General features: G+C 39.4%; 1 protein-coding gene across 18 annotated transcripts in view; it reads right to left on the bottom strand.

Moving 5' to 3' along the window:
• Nucleotides 1–23,871, bottom strand: part of SVIL (supervillin) — a 133,708-nt gene that overhangs the window by 89,588 nt on the left and 20,249 nt on the right. For 4 of the 18 annotated variants that reach the window (XM_068172649.1, XM_068172613.1, XM_068172639.1 and 1 more), the window contains exon 1: nucleotides 10,708–10,842. In XM_068172649.1, coding sequence (XP_068028750.1) covers nucleotides 10,708–10,771 — 64 coding nt within the window. In that variant the 5' untranslated portion in view covers nucleotides 10,772–10,842. Of the gene's footprint in view, nucleotides 1–5,572; nucleotides 5,669–7,510; nucleotides 8,038–10,707; nucleotides 10,843–15,776; nucleotides 15,852–23,871 lie in introns of those variants that run through there. The other 14 variants (XM_068172588.1, XM_068172620.1, XM_068172595.1 and 11 more) reach the window with 10 other exon arrangements.

The following is a 23,871-nucleotide window of genomic DNA, read 5'->3' as shown; positions in this document are numbered from 1 at the left end:
TTAAATCTTAGACTATTATCTCAGCATATCAACTCTGTCTGCTCCCAGCAGAGGTGTCTGAAGATCTTGTAGCTCATTTATCCAATCAAGACTGGAAAAACAAAAGTATGAGAGAACTCCTCTTGTGACTCTTAGGAATGGTGCCGTGCAGAGCCAGGACTCGATGATCCTTGTAGGCCCCTTCTATCTCAGCTTATTCTGATTCTTTAAGTGCTTCCCTTGAAGATACCTCTACCTTCCCATCTCAATGCCTGGTCGCTAATCCTTGATCTCTCTCAACTCCTGCTTCTCTCCTCTCTGTCTCACTGAAGTCTTGCACAGGGAGCGAGTGGCCTGCTGTGGAAGGCCACTCATGACACCAGGAAGTGCAAGAAAGTGAGCCAAACAGTCCTTGATTTATCTGAAGCATATGCTGAGAGGATTATGTGTGGAGTCACTTCTTTCCTGACAATTGACTTCCATGGAGTTGTGCTGTCATGACATTTCATTGTCTGCATTCAATTTCTCACAGGCACTTGAAGTCACTTATAAAATTCTACCCAATTACTGGGCCCTAGGTTTCAATCAAAAATATTTGTCCATTTAATATTTCACTACAAATGTGCTACTTTTGTGCTGGCTTCAATCAAGCTGTAAAGTACTTGTGATACCAAATATAATTCTTTCATAGTTGCAATTAAAAATTATGCCCCAATTTTACTTATACCTAAGTCCAAACAAGCCAGCACAGGCAGTATATGAGCTTTGGTCATTCAAGAAAAGAGTTTACATATATCTCAAATCAAAGGGGCAGAACTAAGTAATTTCAAGTAGAAGACTGTTCAAATTTAAGTCCTAATGCCTGTTCTAGAAGTGTTACACAGAGGCAAGTAGATCGTGGGCAGTTTCAATACTGGCCTAGAAAACACAGCAGTAGACTTGGTCCAAGAATCAATAGAGTGTCTTAAAAGAGAAGTTCTCTTTTGCATAACAATATTAGCACATTTTCCTACGTGTCTTACCAACATTTGCTTAAGTCTCTAAATCAAGCGAACAGGCTGTCACAAGCACAGTATGATAGACCTCACATCACAAACATTTAAATGTTGACATCCCAACTGATGAGGTGAAAGCAAAGCACTGAGCAACCTCAGAGAGGCCCTCCAATTTTTACCTCTTCTCTTGCCACCTAACCTGAGCCGACACAGTGTTCCCTACTCACCTGTCCTACACGCTCACTCCCACACTGAGCCACTCTTTTCAAAGCCTGACTCTTCCTCTGCTGCTAATTCAGCACCCGCGCTGACACAGCCATGGAGAGCAGGTCTGAGCAACCCAGAGGACTTGAGAGGAAGTGGAAAAAAACACTTCAGAGCAGTTTCCTGATCTGTGTGGCCATGTATTCAACTCATGCTATTGGAGAGAGTGGTTCTGGAGCAAACTGGGAATGGAAAGGCAAGTGGGAAGGATTCCTAAATTGGTATTTTAAAGCAAGGTTGTCACTTTCACTATTCCTATCTGCCAATCCAAACCATCAGCTGCCTAAAGAACTCAGAAGAACAAAATTGGTAACCCTGGCCTTAAACAAAAACTGAGGAGATCTCATTTTGAAATTTATCCACCTAAAGCCTCAATCCACTTCGACACAGCCCTAAGCACCAGTCTACAAGCAAATGAATAGCAAGGCCACTCTTGGCCTCTCTGGCTTAAAGCAGGGCAGCTACAAAGAACACAAAAGTCTCATGGATGATTTTATGCTTTTTCCCTGCAATTAGTAATTGCTATGAATCCTAACTAATATGTCAGGAACACAATACTTACTCAGAGGACAAAATGTTGGACAGAAGTGTTGATACCGTTTTCTCCTTTGACTTAACACTTATAAATCCATATAGCCTGCAAATATACATAGTCCAAACAGCCAGAAACACGATTAACACCAGAAAATCTAGGCCTCTATGACTCACTCTGAGTAAGTGCCAGGATGGATCATTTTGCTTTGCCCACCTAAACATAGCTCTTACATATAAAGGGTTGTGACTTCATCTAATGACTGAACAGAAAAGGCTTCCAGCCTCTGATCGGAAGAGAAATGCCAAACATTTGCATATAGAGGAGCTTTTTTTTAACTTCACAGCTCTTTCAGTTCCTTTCAGAGTTCCTCTAATCCAAACACGTATCTCTTATCTCGCACATTATGCTGTAAATGAGCAAGCAATCATCAAATCTGTCCTTTTGAGCTGTGATATACTTCAAGACAACCATTTCTTGGCTACTTTTTACAATAACTTAACCTAGCCAGGTTTTCTACATCTTAAACATGCCATTCCCACCACTGCAAGATCTCCATCTGGACAGGTCACTCTTCAGATGCACACAACAATCAGGAGCCCTGATGAAGGCTTGGTATAGATTCCTACACTCCAACCCTGCTGGCACCAGCTCTGAGCCTGCCTGGCCCTTCACTGCACCACTCACAGCTGCTCAGGGCAGCAACACGTTTGTGTCTGCCCTTTACAGATGTCTACACACACGTATCTACCTGCCTGATCCCCACTACTCCAAAATCCTTGGCAGATGTCAAGGGTAGATTTACATGTTATTTCTTAAAATTTACCTTTGTCAGCATATGTGGTCAGTTCAGTTAGTCCTTATTGCTCCAAATAAGCCAAAAGACCCTTATCCTTTCTAGAAATGTCAACAAGAGGGGAAAGAAAAAATAAAAGTTGTCCACACAGCAAATGCAAACAGTGTTTGCAAACAGATGTTTCTTCCACAAGTGTTTGGGTTCAAAACCACTCTAGTCAGCTGAAACACAATTCTAGATGATTGCTACGTAAGCAGAATTGACCACAAGAAAACTTCTAATGGTTTTGTTCATTCTCAGTACAGTTGGTTGACTGAAAAGGCAATGTTGATTTTTTGCAGAGCTACAGTTTCCAATAATTCCACATATAAACTGACAAAGCATTTTGACAATGTTGAAACTGCATCTATCACAATTCTATTTGCAGCATACCTTTACATATCTGTGAACGGATAAACACAGTATTTTAGTATGCAGACTTCTATTACCAAAACATAGTCTTGTTACTTTTTAACATTTTAGTTTAAGTAATGGAATTTAAAGAAATATGGGAAACTCCAACCTGAGAATTTGGTTTTTAAATCTGTAATGCAGCCTTTAAAAACCTGAGTTAATTTTACAGGTATGAAATGAAGTTTCCCATTCTAAAACTCAACCTTCATCTAAAATTGTGAAGCTTCCTTACTTGCCAAGCCAACCCTTACTACCCAATCAGAATGAAAGGATGGGGGCTGAGCTGTGTTTTCAAAGTGCACAGCTGTGTACAACTCACAGCTTTTGCTGAGTGAAACTCAGGGAGGTAGAGTATGTTTTTTGTTTGAAACAGGTTAGTAAAAACTAACTCTAGGGCATGCAGTAAGCTTTATTTGCCTCAGCTTCATGTTGTTTAGAATTACCAACACTAAAGTCTTGAGCCTGCTTTTCAAATTAACTATACGCTCTGGATGTTCGACTACAATAAGAAATATATCATTCAAGGTTAGCTTTACTCACCACAAAAAATAGCTGCTTATTTTCACAATGAAGAGGTAAAAAAGTGAAATCCAGTGCTGCTGGAGCAACAACTGTGTTGGTTGTTCAGCTCCAGTTGCCTGGGTTAAAACATCTGGCAGATTTTTTTTATTGGAACTGAAGGCAGGCAGGTGTTACAATGACTGACACGAAAGCCATATGAACCCAGGTCTCAACTCCCAGGCTTAACTTGTGGCTGCAGGGTTAGCCTTACCAAACCCTAGACACTGCTGGAATGCCAACAGCTGCCTGAAATGCTGCTTTCAGTAGGATTTCCCCTTGCTTTCAGGGCCAGTTGCCACTTAATGGAAAATGACATTGACATACTGTCCATTTTTCACTTTAATACAAACAGTTGGGGCAATTATTTTCTAAGAGTTAAAGAGTTATTCTAGCTGTCTCTGAGGCTTAACTGGGCTTCTTGGCAGAAAGGGCAAGATTGAAAAAGTCACATGTGAAGCACATATGACTTGCATATTCTCTAGATCATTTGGTGCAACTGTTTTGAAACAGTGATCCACAGTCACAGTCCTTCATCCTTCCACAGAGAGCTGATGGGAGACAGTGCTACCTTTGTTTTATTTTCAGGAATAGACAGTAATTTTGTCTAAATCTAAGGCTGATACAACAGAGCAGGAATAAGTCCTGCATATCTTTGCTGACTGCCAAGAGTTTTACAGGTATAAGCCACAAGGAGCACATTTGGCAGTCATTAATTCCACAGAAATATTATTTACTTCTCACCATACTTTGGCACACAATCTTTGGATTAACACCTGAATGCAGTCCCTTTGTAACAGACACTGGTAACAGCATGCCATTTTTTGGTGTCAAACAGCTCAGTTCTGTTAGGAAATTGCACACTTCCTTCATAATGGTCTGATGGAGACTCAAGTTGCTTTAGAAATGTATCTGGCTTTAAATATTATGACACATGATGCTTGATGTCCAAGTTCCTTGTGATGATTTTTTTGTGTACATGAAGAGAGACATGGAAAGCCAAATAATTTTAATCTGGGTCTTTGAAAACTGTCTTCACATATTTTTTTTTAACTCTGAAACCTGACATCATTAGAGCAAAGAGAGACCATTCCATCAACTAAATCCAAATAAATCATTGAAGAGTTAATGCATAATTGCTGTACCCTCTGTACTGAAAGACTCCCTTCAACACACCACCACGTGAATCAGTGACATCAGATGCATTTTTACCACCAGTTACCCAATGCATTCTTATCTGCTTAAGGCAGACTCCAAGTAGGACATGTTTTGCTCATTAAAAATCATGACCTTCCAATGTCTATTAACTTGCAAGTGTCTGGCTGGGAATATAGCAAAAGAAGGGAATTAACAAGGTGAGACCATTGTGCACACTAATTCGAATCTTTGCAAACTCACTGTTCCCCTGCAATAGCTAAATGGAGGCTTCTCCATGCAGAAACAGAAGACAGGAGCTTTTGCATTCAGCAAGAAAAACAAGCTGCAGACTGCAAGGCCTCTGCAAAGTGAATAATCTCAGCCACCCTGATCCTGCAAACTATTCCGCAGCTTTTGCCACCGGAAAAATTACTGTGAAATTTCCATCCACAACAGCCAACACATTGAGGAGCAAACACAAACTCAAATAATGGCAATTTAAACTAAATAAGTTTGTGCAATTTTCTCCTCTGTTCATTATATTAAAGGTTTCATAGATACCTGATCTTATGAACATGTTCTAAGAAAGTAAAATTACAATGTTGCATTTAAAAACCCCCAAAACCACAAACCACAAATTCCACACATTCTTAATCACCTTTTGCATAAACAAATGCACTAAACTATATACAGCTTTCAAACCACCTCATCAACATAGAGACAAGAGAAACCTCAGCTCATACTGTCTTATGAAGCGTAAGACAGACACTTTCCAAACAGAAAACTGGCAAAAGATTCCAGTGACCTGTCGAAATGTCTTGGTCACAAATGGCTCACCTCCACCATCTCTGAGCCTACCTGGACTCACGGTGAAGGAGCAATGTGCGCTACCATTTTCATTTTCCTCTACCAGACAGTTCTGGGGAGTTCCATGTACAGTTACAGTGTAATCTTTCTTCTCTGTATAAGAAAGTAAACATGGCATAGTTAAAGACAGATTAAAACTGCTTTATGTTCCCTCCTACCTTTATCCCATATACAGAATCAAATAGAAAGAATTCAGTGAAGAAATGTCAAGCACACAGCTATAGTCCTGCTGAATAAAGCTCAGAGAAAATATGCAATTCTCCTCCCTACTGGAAATATTTGCCAAAAATGTCATTTAGCAACACAATCAAGACAAAACAACATGGGAGAGGCAGAATTAACTTTTAAACTGAGACAGGGAAGAAAATTTGCCTGTTCTAACAAGTTTAAACCTCTGCTGCACAAAGAGAAGCTGATATTGTTACTTTTCATCAATCAAAATGTTTCCTGCATTCCACCCTTAGTGCACTTAAGTCTGAAATTCAAGTTAAGAGCTTCTGCACACTCTGTGGTATCTAACTTCCATATCTGACATCTCTGTGGTCTGTTTTAAGACTTTAAGGCATTGACACTTTCTAGCAGGCTTACAGGAACACAACAGGCATATTAAAATGGTGGAGGAATTTATAGCAACTTGCTTTTTAAAATATAACTAGCAAAGGAAAAGAAAACCAGGTCATATAAAAAAGGATGCTTATTAGAAATACTCATTTTATTGGAAGCAATGTAAAAACACTTAAAACTCAGTACCAGACTGAAGCACACATCTATTATACAACACAAAAATTAAGATGTCTGAAGGAGTATATTTATCAGGCAGTTTCTTCCTAGCGCTCACTGCTTCTGCAGGTAGAATTCAATCTCCTATAAAATATGCAGATACAGCTGATTATTTACATATATATATATATATATCTAACAAAGTCTGTGAGAGAAAGATTCACTATATGGGGAGTTTATTCCAGTACAATATTCCTATCACTAAACTCATAAAGTGGTTTTAAAATAGTAATGCTCCAGACATGTTCTGTCTTCTGGTATTCCCAGGGCTAAAACAAAGGTTTATATAATTCAGAATAAAAATTCTAGATCCATTTGACAGAGAAATATAGATTTATACTCCTAATGAAATGGAAGGTGGCCTTAAATTGCTGGTTCCTGAAAGGGAAATTGAGAAGCAATTTTTTTTTTTTTTTTTGTCAAGGACACTATTCTTGTGCTTCTGGTGATTAAAATACAGCACCTGGAATATCCTTGAAGCAAGGAAACTCACATTTCCATCCACCTGTCCTTTATGATCCCCCCCTTTAAGCAGGCTGGAATAAACCCACTCACATTTCAACCTGACAATGCTGCAAACTTTCTGAAACAAATGGCTGAAGGAACTGCGAGCAAAGATATTCCTGCAGGCAAAGAAGGTAAAACAGTGCCAGTAACTGCTGCCTCTTCTACCTGCAGTGTCCTGTTAATGTTTAAAACTAAGAGAATGGAAAGTTGGAGCAAGTCTTCCTCAGAATGCTCCAAGTCTCAGAATAGAGCACAGTTATCCAATGCAACAGTACTCCCATGTATTTATAGAACTTCTCAAACACAAGAGAAAAATACCACTGAAAGTTTTGTTATTATAGAAGCGTTGTTATAGCCATTTGTAGTACTGTGGCTAAGGTTAACATAATAAAACCTAAAAAGAAAAGAGAAACATATCACACAAACCAACCAGCAACAGGACTTTCCATTCATTGCAGAATGAACTTATTTTCTAAGCAAAACCACGAGAATAAAAAGACAAAATGCCTTAAGGAAGGCTGAAGGACTGGCATGCACAGGCTGGAATAAACCCACTTGCATTTCAACCTGACAATGCTGTGAATTCACAATCAACTGGCTCAAGCAACGGCGTGCAAGCTGCCCGACTGAGGTGCTACTTACTTCAGAATCCTGTAAAAAATCCACTTGTCTGCCTTTACACAAAGAGGATAGAAAGAAGGTACAGATGCAGCAAAAGGGGTCAAAGTCTTCTCAAAATAGTTACTGATAATGCCTGTAGCTCTCTTTGGCCAAGTGCTTCATAATTCTTGTTTGAAAGAAGTTTCTCGCGTCAGCTAAGATTCTTTTCCCAAGAACCTAACACTCACCCACTTAGAAAACAGAAAAGTGACTTCACAAAAGTTACCAAATATCAACATGCATGGCTGGCAAGTACATGTGCAGTCAAGATGATTCAGATAAGTCAGATAAATTTAGAACAGCGCTTTCCTAAAAGCATGCGTTCACCAAATGCAGTAAATATGCAGGAGCTACATCCAAGTGCTGATTCCAAACATCAGAGCAAAAAATTTATTAGTGAAAATCTCCTTTTAAGAGTTCGCTGCCATCTGAAGTCCTCAACAGTGTTATTCCTTGATCTGCCTTTAGTATTTCCATCCATCACTGGATTTATCCACATAAAAAGCTATAGGCTCTCCAACCTCTGAGGACTAAGCCAAATGCCGTGTGGTCACTTCACATAGGACCAGCCTTTTATGGTTGGAACAGTAGAGCTTTGATACAGCTAATCTACCATAAATAGCTCTTGAAACTCAGAAGGATCAAATCAGCTGTTGCAACAGCCCCAGCCTGTAGCTGCTTCAAATCCAATTATACTGTCAACTCTGTCTTGCAGCTCTCCCTTTTATTCCCCCGTCCAAAACATTGTCAGTCCGCCTCCTGACAGAAATTAGAAGCTGCTAAGGCAAACACAGCAAAATCAAACCCATTAAATAAATTTTGAAACAGATGCACAAGTATTCTTACAACTACCTTAAGGAAGACAAGTTCTGCTCTCTTAAGAAACAGCTTAAGTATTTGATGCCCATAAAAAAGAAGTTATCAGCCCTGACTTATAAAGGAAACACATAATTTAAAATAAGCAAACACTTCCAAGAGCACCAAGCACAGCTTTAAAAGGTGGGTGAAATGAAGCAGATAAACTTCATGGAGCAATATCCATGTCCCACATTAAGGCATAAGGCACTGAATTGCTTGCATACTTTTTCTGTAACCTAAATATACTTGAGAAGTACTAGAATACCCTGTTATAAATCCTTGAATTACAATGTTTTCTTTCAGGTAGTTAGAACCATTTTCCCACAACGAAATAGAGAACTATAATTCAGGAATTCTCGCAGAATTAAAAGCTTCCAAAAATATATGTTTACTAACCATATAAGTTGGTATAACTGAAAATTACCACTAGGACTACAAGAGCATAGTAATTACTGAGAAACCAGTGCAGTGACATTGTTCTGAGAAAAAAAAGCAGGTTTGGATCCAACAAAACATAGGTATTATCTTCATGGTTCACCTCACAGTGCAAAGAAACAGTGCACAATGCAAGCATATAGGTATATGCAAATAAAAGGTATTTTTTCAAACATATATTATTAACATCCCACCAGTCCTGCCAAAACATTACATCCCAAAACATCAATTACTCCACTGCAGTACAGGAACTCTGGTACTTCAAAGGGGAAGAAGTGTCTTGTGGGCAAAGTCTGTATCTCTACCTCCCACAGGCATGTAAATTCTGAACATTGCCAGGGCATCTTCCCAAAATACTGGGCAGGACATTACATCTAGGCATCCACCCTTCTTATTCAAGCAAGGGTAGAAGAGGATTGCCAATTCCTGCAATGCAAACTGCTTTAAGGGCTTCTAGAAGCTACCCTAATGGAAGGGCCAAAATATAAAAATCACCAGCTTCCACTTAATGGAAAATTGTCAGCTATATACCATCTTATTCATCTTCACACTTGAGTTAAATTTTATAATCTCTGTTAAAGGGCCTGGGTTTTAACTGATTTGCAAAGCATGTAACATACCTTGAACACAAAAAGAGTCACTAGTTGCCTACACAGACAATAATACAACAACTTCAATTAAGTGTGGGTGGGTGAAATGCTGTCTCCTCTCAATTGTGCATGAAAAACCCAGCTGGGTCACCTTCTTGAAGTCTCAGTAAAGTCAAAGAGCTATAAAAAGACACAGACATTTTTCTCTTTAGGGCCTAGAAAATGCCCAGTTGAATCAATTCAAATACATGAGGGACAGTGAGCATGTCATTAGCATGGAGTAAACTCAGCATGTTACAAGTAGATAAAACAGACCAGTAAGATCTGTCTAAGTTTATCATTTTGAATAGAGCTTGCAGAATATGTCACATTATGCTTTGGCATTGTGGTGGAAAAAAAAAAGTAGCTGAACCAACTGCTGACAAAAGTTCTACAGAGCTCTTAAAAATGCAGCAGGCATGCTTGCAGCTGGTATAGAGAAAGAGCAGCCGAGAGCATGCTGCCACAGCACAATCACTGGTGCTTTATGCCCTATCCATAACCATTAAAATCCAAGGTCTTTTATTACTGTGGAATTTGAAGGATGCAAGTTATGACATGGAAACACACCCCCTCTCTAGACTCAAGACAAGGATTGCTTGTTTCTTTTATAGATACCACTCTACATTCATTCTCCATATCACACAAGAAACTATGTTGAAGATTTCATGTTTGTACGTAATTAAAAAAAATTAAAAATAAAAATCCTGCATGTGCTTTTTCATAGAACATAAGCTTCCTTGACTACAAGCACACAAAACAGAGCTGCTTACAACATAAATACAGCAGTTTCTTCCTCTCCAATACAAAATTTCTGTAAACACAGAGCAGAGGAAGCCACAGACAATACGTTAGTTAACCACTACCCTTTACAATAAGCCTAACATCTAGAATGTATCTTCCAGACACTATCAGCTCCATCATCAAAGAGAGGGACACATCACACACTTCTCAGGCCACAGATTCTGTCCCAGTGAAGACATAAGTACAAATTCACTGACACGCTTTTGATTCTGAGGTCTTGCTTTGCAGGAGAGGATATGTGCTTCAGTGAGTAACAGCCAAGAAATAACACCAGGGTAACACACAGTGAAGTGCACACAGCGTGCAAAGTCTGGGTTCAGCATTCTCTTATTTAACCATTCTGCTTCCCAGTTTACAGATAGCTCCTTTTCAGCTGGTGGGGGCAGGGGAGGGGAAGGAGAGACTTCCCAGGAAAAAAAAAAACCCAGACAAATTTAATAAAAAGCTACTTACCAGCATCCATTGTTAGAATCATGACCCCACTTGTGTGTCCCAGGAAGCAGGAAGCCTTACCCATCCAGTGTATGCGAATGACTCAGAAGGACAGCATGGCTTTGTTTCAGCTTATATCTTCTGGCTCATTCACCCCTCCTCCCTTTCGTGGGATAAAAGTGTTGCCTGTGCCTGACCATCCCCATTGGCTCAGCCAGGGGAACCTACCCATTTAGCACATTCAAGTTCCTGTGAGAGCCTAAAATGACTCACAGAGGATTTTTTTATTTATCTTAAAAAAACACCAAACACCAACAACATTTAAAAAAACCAAACCAAACACAAACACTTTCTGTCTTGAAAGAGAAGGGAGAATAAATCATTCATTCTTTCACTATCAGACAAAATTATAGTGATGTTATTGCCACGGAGAGGAACAATTCCCTGCACTCTGAATCGAGGAAAAGGTGGCAAGTCAGGGTGGACAGTCTCACAGCTTTCAGTAATCCCCAGTTCTGCTGCATTGTCTGTTCATGGGAATGAAGCCACACGTTTTGTGTCAAAGCCTATGCCCTCCAACCCAGTTTATCCTCAATGCAAACTGTATATAATCCCAAAATTGAGCATCTCCTGCTTTGCCAGGGATGATTGTGCTCTTCCATCTTATTTTTAAGTAGGCAGAATAGTAAAAGATTATTGTCTTACTGAAGACTCCTAGACTCTACAGGCTTAACTCTGTAGTGAGGAAAATTAAGTGATATTTTCTTAATCTCCAGGATTCTCTAGGTGTAATAATTGCTACAATCTAGGCTCTGCCTGAAGAATTTGGAAAGCCGTAACAATCTATTTGTGAGCCTCCTCTCTAGTGAGATAATAGTGTTTAAAAAAGAAAAATCTATCTGGTCAAGAGATATCACAACACATTGTTAACTTTGATCAAACCACAGGACAGCCTATAATGTGCATTTGGGTGAGCAGCTGGAGGGGGAAAGGAATTTTTTTCTTTCTATATTGCAAAATCCTTAGGAACTTGCGGTCAGACCCCGAGAGGGAGGTGCTGTGCCTTGGCACCATAAACTGTCAGCAGATTTGATATCTGTGCTTAGGGGTTCAGCAAGCACAGAGAGTGAAACACCGGTGTTCCTTGCCTCTGATAAGAACTACCTTTTCTAAATAAAGCAGGGACTTATTAGGCTACTGTCTCACCACATTACTCACCACCAGATAACCTAAGATTCATAACTCTGCGATACAACCACAAGTGTATTTTGGAAGTGTTGCTTGTGGTTGTTGAAATAAACAGAGCACTCTCTCTCCTGCCTCCTTCTGTTTTTAGAAAAGGTATCAGTTGCAAGTCACAAACACCGAGGTTTGTAGACACTACTGATGAAGTCAGAATCCACAATTCAAAGAAATTAGCAAAAGCAGCACAATTGAATCATCTCTTCTCAGATTTCTTGACCCTCTCCTGCTTTGCAGTGTGCCTTTACAGCAACACACTTGAGTCATTACAGTCTGGGGGGGAAACACATTCCTAAGGTTGAAAATGGCTGATGTTTTCTGTAGGGCACTGCAATAAAAGCTTTGGGAAGTGGCATGAGTAACCCAGATCCCAGAAACAAGTAAGAAATCTTTCAGTGAATGGAAATTAGGGACAAGAGACTCAGGTGGACAGGCTGCTCCTCAAACGCCATACTACAGAAAGAAGTGCAGTGTCAGAACTGAACTGAACTGTTTCATCCAAAGTTTACAATTCTCAAATAGTCAGGACATTGCTTTGACCATAAAAAATAGCTAAGGACATTTGGCAACTTTTGGGATGTGAATCAGGCATAACGTTGTTCTTACCAATAATTATTAGCCTGAAGAAAAATGCGGCAGTAAGGAAGATGCTTTTGCACTCTTCCTATTCCACCCTTTTTCACCTGACATCTTCATTCAAAATTTCCAATGGTCTAAATAAAATTCATGACAAAAATCAGTTTGAGGATGCCTTCAAGTAGTGCAATCCCAAAGACTGGGAGGAACTTATGGAGAAAATAGTATAACACTTGATTTTACCAACAAGGTAGAAAGGGAAGAGCTGGTAGTGGGAAGACCTTTAAGTACAACTAAAGACCTCGACTCTCTGCCCAAGACACCAGGAAAATGCAACATTAACACTCCCATCCTCAGGTAAACTGAGAGTGAGTAACACTGCCAGAGAACACCAGGCACAACAGGTCTTATGCCAAACAAATATATTTTAAGAAAAGCATTATCATATGCTGTGTAAGAACAAACCACTTTTGACAGGATGACATTTCCTGTAAGCTTGGCTTTTGCAAGAAGTTCAGTACCATTGTCCTGGGACAGTTAAATGCAGAAGTTCAAGCAAACTGTTTCCAAAACAGAAACAAAAAAAAAAAAAAAAAAAAAAAGAAACCAAAAAAACCCAAAAAAAACCAAAAAACAAAACCAAAAAACAGCCAACTGCTGGGTCAGCAATGGATTATGAGAAACTGCATGCACTATTTTTTGAACTAGTGCAAGCATTAATAATTCAGCTTAAAAAGCATTTGGAAAATGAAAACCATAAAACCTGAAACCATAGTACAGAGGAACAATCTTACTGATATCCTAGAAAAAAAGGAAATACATCTATTTGCCTTTATTTTCAGAAGGGAGAGGATGAAGTTTTCAATTAGGCTAGTGAGAACATTAACCTGAAGGGGACTGATGCACAGACATAGGATTTACAAAAGCTGGGCATCTCCAATGTTCCAATTCTATTCTAGATGGCAGAAATTAACCCATTCACTGTTTTTCAAGCTATATTAGCCAGCAAGAGTTGGCTGAAATTTATGTAATTAAAAATACACCAGTGTTAGAAGGGACACTATGTTTCCTCACATATAAACAAGGCTGCTAAAGTGTCCAGCAAGACAGCACATGAATTTGCACATGAAGCCTTGGCTTTGTTGACTTTGTGGAAGCCATGCAATACAGACAGCACATGAAAAATGGTATGCTGCTAGCAAAGTTAGCATATTATAAATTAAAAACAACAAATACCTGTCTATAAACTGTTTCCATTGTAATCTTATGAAAAGAGGGTATAAATGATTCATCTGACACACTTCCCAGCCTCTAAAGTCAACTGGCCGGTCCTAGATGCAACTCCAGCAATGAAGTAGAAAGCTGGTCATGACCTCCAGAAATCACCATTTTTTCCCCATAATTTTTCAGTCAGATAATCTGAAGTAACAGCTTAATGTAATTGCTTAATGAATATATGTTATAAGGCAGTAACAGGTACAGTAAATACTGCACAGAATTCCAAGATGCTGTGGAAAAACATGAACACGTTCAATCTGAAGACTATATCCAAATAGCCCATGGGTTAGTCATCTGACATGGTCCAGCTGTGTCATATCAAGTGTGTAAATTGCATACTGTTAACAAACTCTAGTTCTGTAAACTCCCTACTAAAATAAACCTGCTTTTTGTTGCTGATGTTTTTAAAATACAGAAGAATACTCACTGACATGGTCTAACAGCATCATCTTCTGAAGCTTACAACCATTTTATTATGGCATATACAAAGAAACAAGTTCAGCAAGAAATTCTTTAAAGGCTTGATTTGAGTCTTTGTTGAAAGAAGTTAAGTCCATATTACCCTTAAAAAACTAAATTCCCATGATTGTTCACATCATTTTAAGTACCTGCATTAGTCTTGCAAGAACATGCTACTTCTGCTCACCTTCGTTAAATTATTCACTGCACAGAATGCATGCAGCCAATAACTGTGATGTGATGTACTTGCTCTAACATTTTTGGAGGAAACTTTATTAATATGCTTTAATCCTGAATTGTCAAGATTCAGTTCATGTTTTCCATGATCATGCTCCAAGCTCAAATCTTCAGGAATCAAGGTTAGGTTTTGCTTTTCTGCTGCAATGCCTTACAACTTTTCAGGCTTTCTAGCACATGTAAGAGTAAGCACTGCTCCCAGTCCCCCACCTTCCTTCTTTTTAAGTAAGATGTTAAAACCAGCAGAAGATGATTTCATTCAAATTTCCACTCTTTACACAGTGTTCTCCCAGACTTCAGAAGCTCTGACAAGTTGCAAGGAAAACAGCTCTTACATAATTCTGGAGCAACAGTTGAATTGGTGCCTTCCACACCTCTGAGAGAAAACTTAGGCTACATGTGGCAAAAGAACTAATAGCATGACAGCTCTTGCCTGGCAGTATGACCAGAATTAGAAGTCAATTCTCTCTAAGGAATGTTAAAAGATAGATCATCTACATACTAATTTTGCTGATTCAAAACCACTGAGACATTCCTGATCACGTCCAAGAAATCACAACTCTCCAGGAACCAAAATTACACAATTCTCCAAGAGCAAGATTAATCCCACACTTTACCGAAATTTTGCAAGCTCTCCCTTTGTGGGACCAACAGAGCCTGCTATGCACTTCCACATACAAAAAGGTCCCTTTTGTTCTTGGTTTGTGACCACATAGGGAAATGCTTTTCCATAGCTAAGAGCTGATAAAAATCCTGAATCAAATCTAAACTGCAAATATTTAATCAAAAGTCTGCAACATGAAGAGTGGACAACATGAAAGAATGTACATATCTGTAATTAATTAAAATATTACATTTGAAGGAATTGTATATGATCTAGAATGGTTGAAGCTACTCTGTTATACAATATTTGGAAGAAGGAATAATAGAAAGGCTGGAACAGGAGGTCCATCTTAGCTGCCTGTTGCCTCCCAGTGAAATCTCAGAAGAAGTTTCAGGAACTCTTATTGCTACTTCCTTATTGAATAACGTTTCTTCCCAAGGCAGCAGTAGCATCTCCTAGGTATTTAAATACCAATCAGCTTTTCTGAAGTTCCTATGGACTACTCTGGAATCTGAACTATTATATCACTGCATTTTATTAAAGTACATATGCACTAGAAGGCACACACAGATCCTCCTTTAAATGTTTGATACAAACACCTCCAGAAAAAAAAAAAGGAGAGAAAAAAAAAACACCAACCAACAACCCATAGCTTTTGGTTCAGATCTGTATGTATTTTTCAGCAAAGATTTACCTTAAATCCCAGCCATCCAGGCCTGACCCTCTAGGTACAACTGCATCACCTTGTCACAGTCCAAAGGCAGTCCTCCTACAAGAAACAAACACAACATGGGTAAGAACCACAATGCATCCCAGGCTATGGCAACCTTTCAGAACTAGCAGGCAGATGCACAAAGGGGAGGAACTGATTGACTGCAAGGGCTGAGGCAGCTTAGAGCATAATGCTACCTTGTCCATTCACACAGACAAGAACTGAACTTTCCCTTAGCCACCCCACAGGAAGTCTTTATTTTTACATATATTCAGTCTTTCTATAAGGTCAAGCAGCACTGGAGATAACAACAAAACCAGAAGCATCTACCAAAATACTATTACCCTCAAAATCCTATATTTTAAACATCACTGGATGCAACTGAAAAAGCCACTTCTCTTTCTAGGACCACAGGAACCAGGAGGCAGACCCAAAACTTCTCCTAGTGTAGAACACTTGACCTATCAAGCAGTTCTGCAACCAACACTCTCACATGGTCTGATTTCTGATCCCCACACCTTGAACCACAACTGGTTTTATTTTATTCTTTGGCAAATACAAAACACTTCTGGCTGTGCCTGTAACATTATTTGCAGGGTGATTCAGCCCATGTGGATTCTCATGTTGATTAAGTGTTCCAGTTAGATTGTTTCAAACTAGCTGAATTTTCCCAGCACCACACTGTCCTTAAAGATGCCAATCCCCTGAACATATAAAAACTTAAAATAACCAACTGCTCTGGGCTTCTTACTCTATTCTGTACCTTATGCAGTTGCTTCTTTCCACAGAGAGTGAAGAATTCTCCAAGGCAGACCTGAACCACGTGAAGCACTCTGTGCTATTGTACAAATTATTGTCTCCCTCCTCTTTCAGCTGCTAAGTAAAATAACATTTTTACTCTAGCTCAGCTCAGGCTCAGCTCAGCTGAGCATATGTTTAGGTGCCAAATACACTGTTTTCACTTTCACAACTGCTTTATTCAACTTTTTTTTTTTTTTAATCTATTAGGAGGTACAAAATGAAGTCATGCTATCCTATGTGACTGGAGCAACAACTTTCAAGAGCAGTCAGGTCATTGCTCTGCTTCCTGCAGCTGCTGAACATATCAGACTCTAATAACAGCATCTAGAGAAGAGGTCAAAACAAAAATAATTCATCGAAAAGACAGATAAGACAGAAATTTTGCCTGAGTTGGGAAAAATTCTGATTTTGGAAGACCAGCAGACCCCCAAACACAGACTACCTTAGAATGCATAGGGACAGGTAAGGCAGCAAATCAGTCTTGTCCCTAATGTTATGTAACTGCTCACAACAATTGAACTAAGACAGTTTTTAAGATCCACCCACATTTATCTCTGTATTTCAGGGAGGAAACTAGTTTAAAATTCCAAGAATATGGGAAACCACATGCTATTGTTTTTGCATTTCCAGCTTCCATTCCCCTCAATGGGCACTCCTGCAATTTAGAAGGGTAAATGAGTGGGCACTTCAGTGTGGCAGGAAAGGTGAAGAAAAATGATGGTTAACAATGGATAGTTGGAAGAAAGATAAATTAGTTTTTCCACTATCACATAATTCTTGGTTCCAAATTCCTTCTTGCTACTTAACCATAAGGTTGCTTGATTACTTCTGTTGTTACTGCTTTATTCCTCTTTATATATCCGTATTTTTTTTTAAAAACAGAAAAGAAAGGATTTGAAATCCAGCTATCATTTTGGTCAACTACTTCAGAGACTTCCCGGAAGCAGTTGTGAGGTGGGAAGAGGGGACATTTATAATGCATAGAACACATTAAACCTGGTGCACACTGCCACCGTTCCACTACTACATTTTATTAATTCCTCCCTTTTTTTTTTTGGCAAATTCCTCCTTTTTTGGCAAATGCTACATTTGTATATTGGAACTAGAGAGAAGACTAGGGTGCTGCAGTTTTGAAGGCCTGCAGCTTTGAAGTCTACCCTTTTAAAGGAACCTTGAATAACTGGTGTGAGTGGAAGTATCTTGACAGAGTGGTTTGGGGTTTTTTATATATACATATATTTGCCTATGTCACTATATGCCACAGATCTTTAATAGTGTTAGGAGTCTTATGAGAAGTTTTGGCAGGAACACAATACAAACAGAAGACCTAACAAGTACAGAGCACCTATCAGGAAACATTTGAGATTGAAATAAAAATTTGAGGACTGGCAATTGAATTCTAATCTTTTCAAGACTGACCTTGGCTGCAACTTCTTGCACTCTCTCTGCATTTCATCTGAGAAATTCCTGGCAAGTCACTTGAACTGTATGTCTGATAACCCCTGCATTTTGAGAGTTTAGAACAAAAGCAGGAAAAGACACTCCAAATACTAATTTTTGCCATTTTCATGGACTCTTTATTACACAACAGACAGATTCCAGAGTTAGTCTGTACATCATGAAGGAAAGAGACATGAAAATATCATTAGGAAACTTCCTATTATGAACTAGAAAGAGGGGCTAGTGGGTGATCATCTCTGTTTAGCCACAAAGATCCACCATTTTTGATCCAAGAGAATAATTAAACTTAAATTTCTTCTAGACAAATAGACTAGGTGCCGGGAGCATCATCACTTGGACTGATTTAACACTTGACAGCTGAACCAAGAAAGACTGTCACCATGTGCAACAGACAAATAGCTGCTCTGCAAGAATCTGCAGAGCATCCATCAGATTGTTGACTGGGTTGGCTGCAGGACACCTACACCACCTTCTTTTCTTCAAGATAAGCCCCCTAGTTCCTGAGCTCTTACATGCAGAACAGACTCTGATGAGTTTCAGTTCCACTGAAACAAATTAAGGCTGCATGCCTTCAATCAGAAAAGGACAGGAAAAGGGAAGCAATTTTTAGGATCCTTTATTTCTTGCTTGATGACTTGTATCACATCAGTTTTGCAAAGCTATCACCTTTTCAGGCTCTTGCCCAACCAAATGAAGCCTAACACCACAGAGATGTTTTGATAAAGCCCCATTCTGCAAAGCTTTGGTACATTTTCATTTCTTATAGGAAGAAAAAATGCAGCCTGGAAAAACTTGGGAAAGAGGTAGAAGAGTGCAGTTTCTTCCCTTTGAAGCCAGGATTCCTCACAGAGAGTTCAATTAAACCAGAGTCTAGCAGCTCCTTCACACTATCTCAGCTGAGGTGTTATCCTTAATGCTCCAGAGGCATGTAACACAACCTACTGGGCAGCAGCCAGGTGCGAAGGAGATTTTCAGACAGCTGGTTTTCTTTTTACTATCTCTCCTTTCACCTCCACCTCACCAAAAAGAAAGGCCACAAAGATGTTCATCAGCCCAAGTCTCTTGAACACTCAGAACATCACTTAAGAACAGCAAAATTCTGCTCTGTGCCTGCACTTACACTTTACATTGGTGCAAGCCTGTAAACACTAACCATCCCTTGTTCTTTTATTTTTCTGAGGCATTTCAGAAGAACTCTACACAAGAGTTTCAGGATACAGGCACTTTTGTTTGTAGTCAGTTCTCATAGAAAACATCCAAGAGCTCAAATCCACCCTGGTGGGGTATTTCCAGCATCTTACTTAAATTGCATCTGTGATGCAGCCTGCCCCAGGCAGCAGAGCTCTCCTTCAGTAACATATCACATCATATAACACTGCTGGAGTTCTGCTCTGGTGCCCCTGCCCAATGCTGTCTGCAGGAACAAACTGCTTTTGCGCATTCCAGATGTTTAAAGAAATACCTGCAGAACTGAAGAAGAGCTCCTGAGAAAGGAATCTCTGCAAGTATCATGACAGAATCATACTTGACTGTGCTTCCCTCAACAGCCAAAAGTGAAGCTGCCCACCTGGAAGCTACCAGCTCAGTGTTCAGGAAGCTGACACCTACTCTAAAAATAATAGGTGCAAGTGCAATTCTCCCACCATGCCCTTCAGAGGTACAGTGCACAAGCTAAGGATGGCTCCTGTAATACCCTGGCATATAGAAATATGAACCAAAAAGTCATGGCATGGCAGTGAAAGATGAATGTTTGAGGTGCACACTGGAGCAACTGACTGTGCACATTCCTGCTTACCACATCAAAGTACTCTTACTGATATTTGCCAAGCATGGAGAATGAAAAGTAGGAAGCTCAAAAAACCCTTTAGCCAAGAAAGTCACAAGACACTTCAATGTTAAGTTTTTTCCATAGTAACAGGCTACAGTTTCTCTTAGAATCTGGTTTCAAAGTTGATGAAATAGGATTCTGCAAGAAACTCTATACCACAGCACAGAAGCTCCCATCATACACTGACCTCTAGTGTAATAAATACTCAAAACATCAGAAGTCTCTTTGAAGACTTAGAAAAATTACCATTTTTTCCCAGCACTCTGAAGAATATTTTCATGCAGTAAAACAGACTGAAGTCAGAAGGGCCTCCCCAGAATACTCTCAATTGTTTAAGAAAACTGGAGCATGGGTTAAAGAAGCTACAGAACTTAAATTGTTCAACGGATGTGAAGTTCCTGCTGTGTTTACATAAAGTAATTTACATCAAAGCTGTATTTAACTTCTTTGAACCCAGCTGAATTTAACACCTACGCATTCTGAATGTGTAGAACTGTTTCCTAACTACAGTTTTACAAAGCGAAATTAAAAAACATTTAAAGTTGAAACACTCAGCTTGGGCAAGTCCTGTATCAGATAAATCACAACTAGACCACCCCAGATTCTGCACAAGACTCTCCAAGTGCCTGTGGACAGGGTGGCTGACTCAGATGTATTTCCTGTAGCCAGCACTGAAGACACAGAGTTTGCTGGAAATGCAATATAGAAATCTGCATGAGTCCTCACTCCCTGAAGACACAGGGCTCACAGAGGAACGTGCAGGTGGCTCTGAGCCCAGGCAGACTGGGGTGAGAGAGGAGATGCTTGGTTTGGGTTAACAGCTTTTGAAGATGGCAAAAACACAATCTACCAACACCAAAAAAAAAAAAAAAAAGCACAAACAAAAAATTTACATTAGTTTCAAAAACTGTCTCAAACAAAAATGGTTTCCCCACAAATTTTAAGATTAAAGAATCTGCATTTTTTTTATGGGCTAATTAGTTTTATGAAAAGAACTACTTAATTAGAGCATAGCCAATTCTAAGAGAACAGAACAACTGAAATGGATACCCAAACTATTTAGGCATGTATGCCACTTGTATGCCACTTCTGTCCACTCCCTGTGCACCTGCCTCTGGACAACAAATCCCAGAGATGCTTCCTTTACTTCAGACCATTTCTCACACCTCCTTAAAAAGCAAGGAATCATCCAGAGGCTGTTTCCAAGTGAAGTGGTATTTACAACATGAGCAAGCTTTCCCAAGTCTGGCATATGTGGCTATGGCGGAACAAGAGCTTTTACCTGCACTCCAGAGAAGGAGCTCTTATAAAGTATGTTTTGAACAAGATTTTAAAAGCCTCAGAAATATTAAATTCAGAATGAGTTAAGCACAGCATGAAAGCAGCCATCATAATGTATGAAGTATTCAGAAGTCATCTCAGAGGCAAATGTCTGAAACTAAATTCAGATCAACTAGAGGAGGTCCTTTACATTTGCAGTCCCAGACTTGAGTCTGTGAAGATAAACTAGGAAGTGAGGACCAAAATTTTAATACTGGTTTCTAGCTGTGAGTATCAGAACTCAATAAACCCTTATCTGTAATAACAATACCTAAAAGATAGCTTTAAATGACTTTAAAAACCCACTACTTAATGATGTGTTCAAAGCTACACAGTTTCAGACCACTTCTGAAATACATGCAAGTCATTAGGAAGACAATTATTAATATCTGCCACTTGTCTTCTGCACAGCAGTGAGCTTTTTACCAGACCAACACTTGAGTTCCACCTCAACTGAAGTTGTGACCTTCGTCCTGACTTGGATTTTTGGATATACTGTATCTTGCAATCTGAAACTGGCAGCCTCTCTGTCGGAACAAGGTGATAGCTCCAAAGTATACAGGCTTCAATGAAGCACAGCACCCTTCATGCAATTTGGTAACCACTCTAGGAGAATGAGGACTTGTAGCTTCTGGCTCAGAATGCTCCAGGTCAAATCTTACCCATAATAATTGTTTTTGTTTTCTTTATCACATTTATTTATTTATTTTATAAGCAAGAACTCTCATTGCAGCTATAGCATGGAGACAAACAGAAGCACTCAGGATTTGCAAGGACATTGCTCACCAAGTTAGATCACTTCAGGCAGAGTTACGAACAAGATTCATGTTTTAATACGAGAGCTCCTGCTTTAAGCCACTCAGCCACACTTTGTTTGCAATACAAGGAAGCCAACTCAGCCACCTACTCACCTCACATGCAGCCCAAACATCACTCAAACAAGAAACTACATTGAGAAATCCCTTTAGTTTATTAGAAATCCCTTTAGCGTTTAGCCTTATGCTCAACTAATTTCTATCCAGAAAACAGTTTACCACCAACTAGGAAAGCACAATACCACTCTCCCAGCTCCAAGGAAGGAAGAGCTGAGGCACAGAGCACACCAGACCCCCGAATTAGTGACTGGAGAACTGTGTGGGTGAGCTCCAACAGCTTCACAACAGATCCTTCCCATTGTATTTGACAGAATGTGTCCTTCCAACTATTTTTTCTCCAAATTCTTGTGTTTAATTCAATGCATGTGGTGAGGGGAATGACTTTTAGAACAGTGATGTGCAGCGGTACACAGATGTTCCACATTTGTCATGTCACATGAACCTTGTGGCTAACACCCAACCTTCAAAAGTCTAAAAAGCCTCCTACATAAAAATCCATGTGATATATTTGTTCCTAGAAGAACACCAGGCAATATATTAGATTTCTGGAGATAGGTTTCTCTATTATTATCCTTTTTAAAAAACAAAACAAAACCAAAAAACCCACCTGCAACAAACTTTCTTTGATTCCAAGTTTAAAATACCTCAAACAACAAAAAAAAAAAAAGCCAGACATAGAAGTTAAGTCAAGTGGTAGGTTGACAAGATTTGTCACAGCTAGAAGAAAGCCCTTGAAATTGAATTAACTGTAGTGTATTGTGTAAAGAAAATGCACATATGTTACATACAATCACAGCCAGAATATTTTTTGGCTTTTTTCTAAAGAAACTTTAAAAAGACAGAAGTGACACAGACAGATTTACAACCAGCACAGAGCTCCAAAATCTTCACTCAAAAGAGTTTCTTAGTTTCTTTCCTCCCAAATGAATTCAAACAGAAAAATAGAGCATAGAAATTGATGCCAGAATACATGACCTAAGCCCTCATACCCTTACTTTCAGCACTGCTTTCATAATGTACATAGTTTAAAATGCTGTGCATCTAGCAATTTGTGTGCCCAGGATTGGTGAAATGCTCCATTCTAAATTCTAAATAAAGTATTAGGCCACTGATAAAGTATCAGCTGCAGATTGTGTGAGTTATCAAGCAACTGTGATCAACCGATTTTTTTACCAAATTGGCAATATAATGCCATGCAATGATTTGTTTCAGGCACTAACTCCTGAGCTATCTTTACTAAAGGGCAGTAGTCCTTATACAGAAATGTGCTGTAGCTGACAGATCACTACCTGTACAAAAATCACATTTCTAAGGGAAAGTTAGCTTGAGTTAATTATTAATTCCTTGTGGAGTGCACCCAGCTTACACCCAAAAATCTACAGTTATGACCAGTTCAGTATGTTTGGATTTTGGCATACACTAGAAAGCATCTATTAATAGGAAGCACACACTAGAAAGCAGCTACTAATTCATACATCAGTATTTGCAAACAAACAATAAATTCAAGTAGAATAAACCTAAAGCCACCTCCTGCCAGTTACTGCATTTGACAGACCTGTGGTCAGCACCCTGTATAACCCAAGAGAGGTTTCAGTTTCCTGCTGACCGGAGCTTGTGTGACCTTGGCAAAGTCACCGGGGCTGCTCTGTGGCTCCATGGCAAACTCAGCCAGCTGCTGGCTGCCAGACTCCCACTCCCCTGTCTTCCCTGCTCCACAGTGTTTGACCCTGCACTGACTCATTTCAGACCAGCAACCATAAAAATAATTCAATTGCTCTCGTACGTATTGGAC

The sequence above is a fragment of the Anomalospiza imberbis genome, chromosome 1 (assembly GCF_031753505.1).
Source record: "Anomalospiza imberbis isolate Cuckoo-Finch-1a 21T00152 chromosome 1, ASM3175350v1, whole genome shotgun sequence".
In the NCBI taxonomy this organism is placed as follows: Eukaryota; Metazoa; Chordata; class Aves; order Passeriformes; family Viduidae; genus Anomalospiza; species Anomalospiza imberbis.
This window is presented reverse-complemented; position numbering and strand designations above follow the sequence as displayed.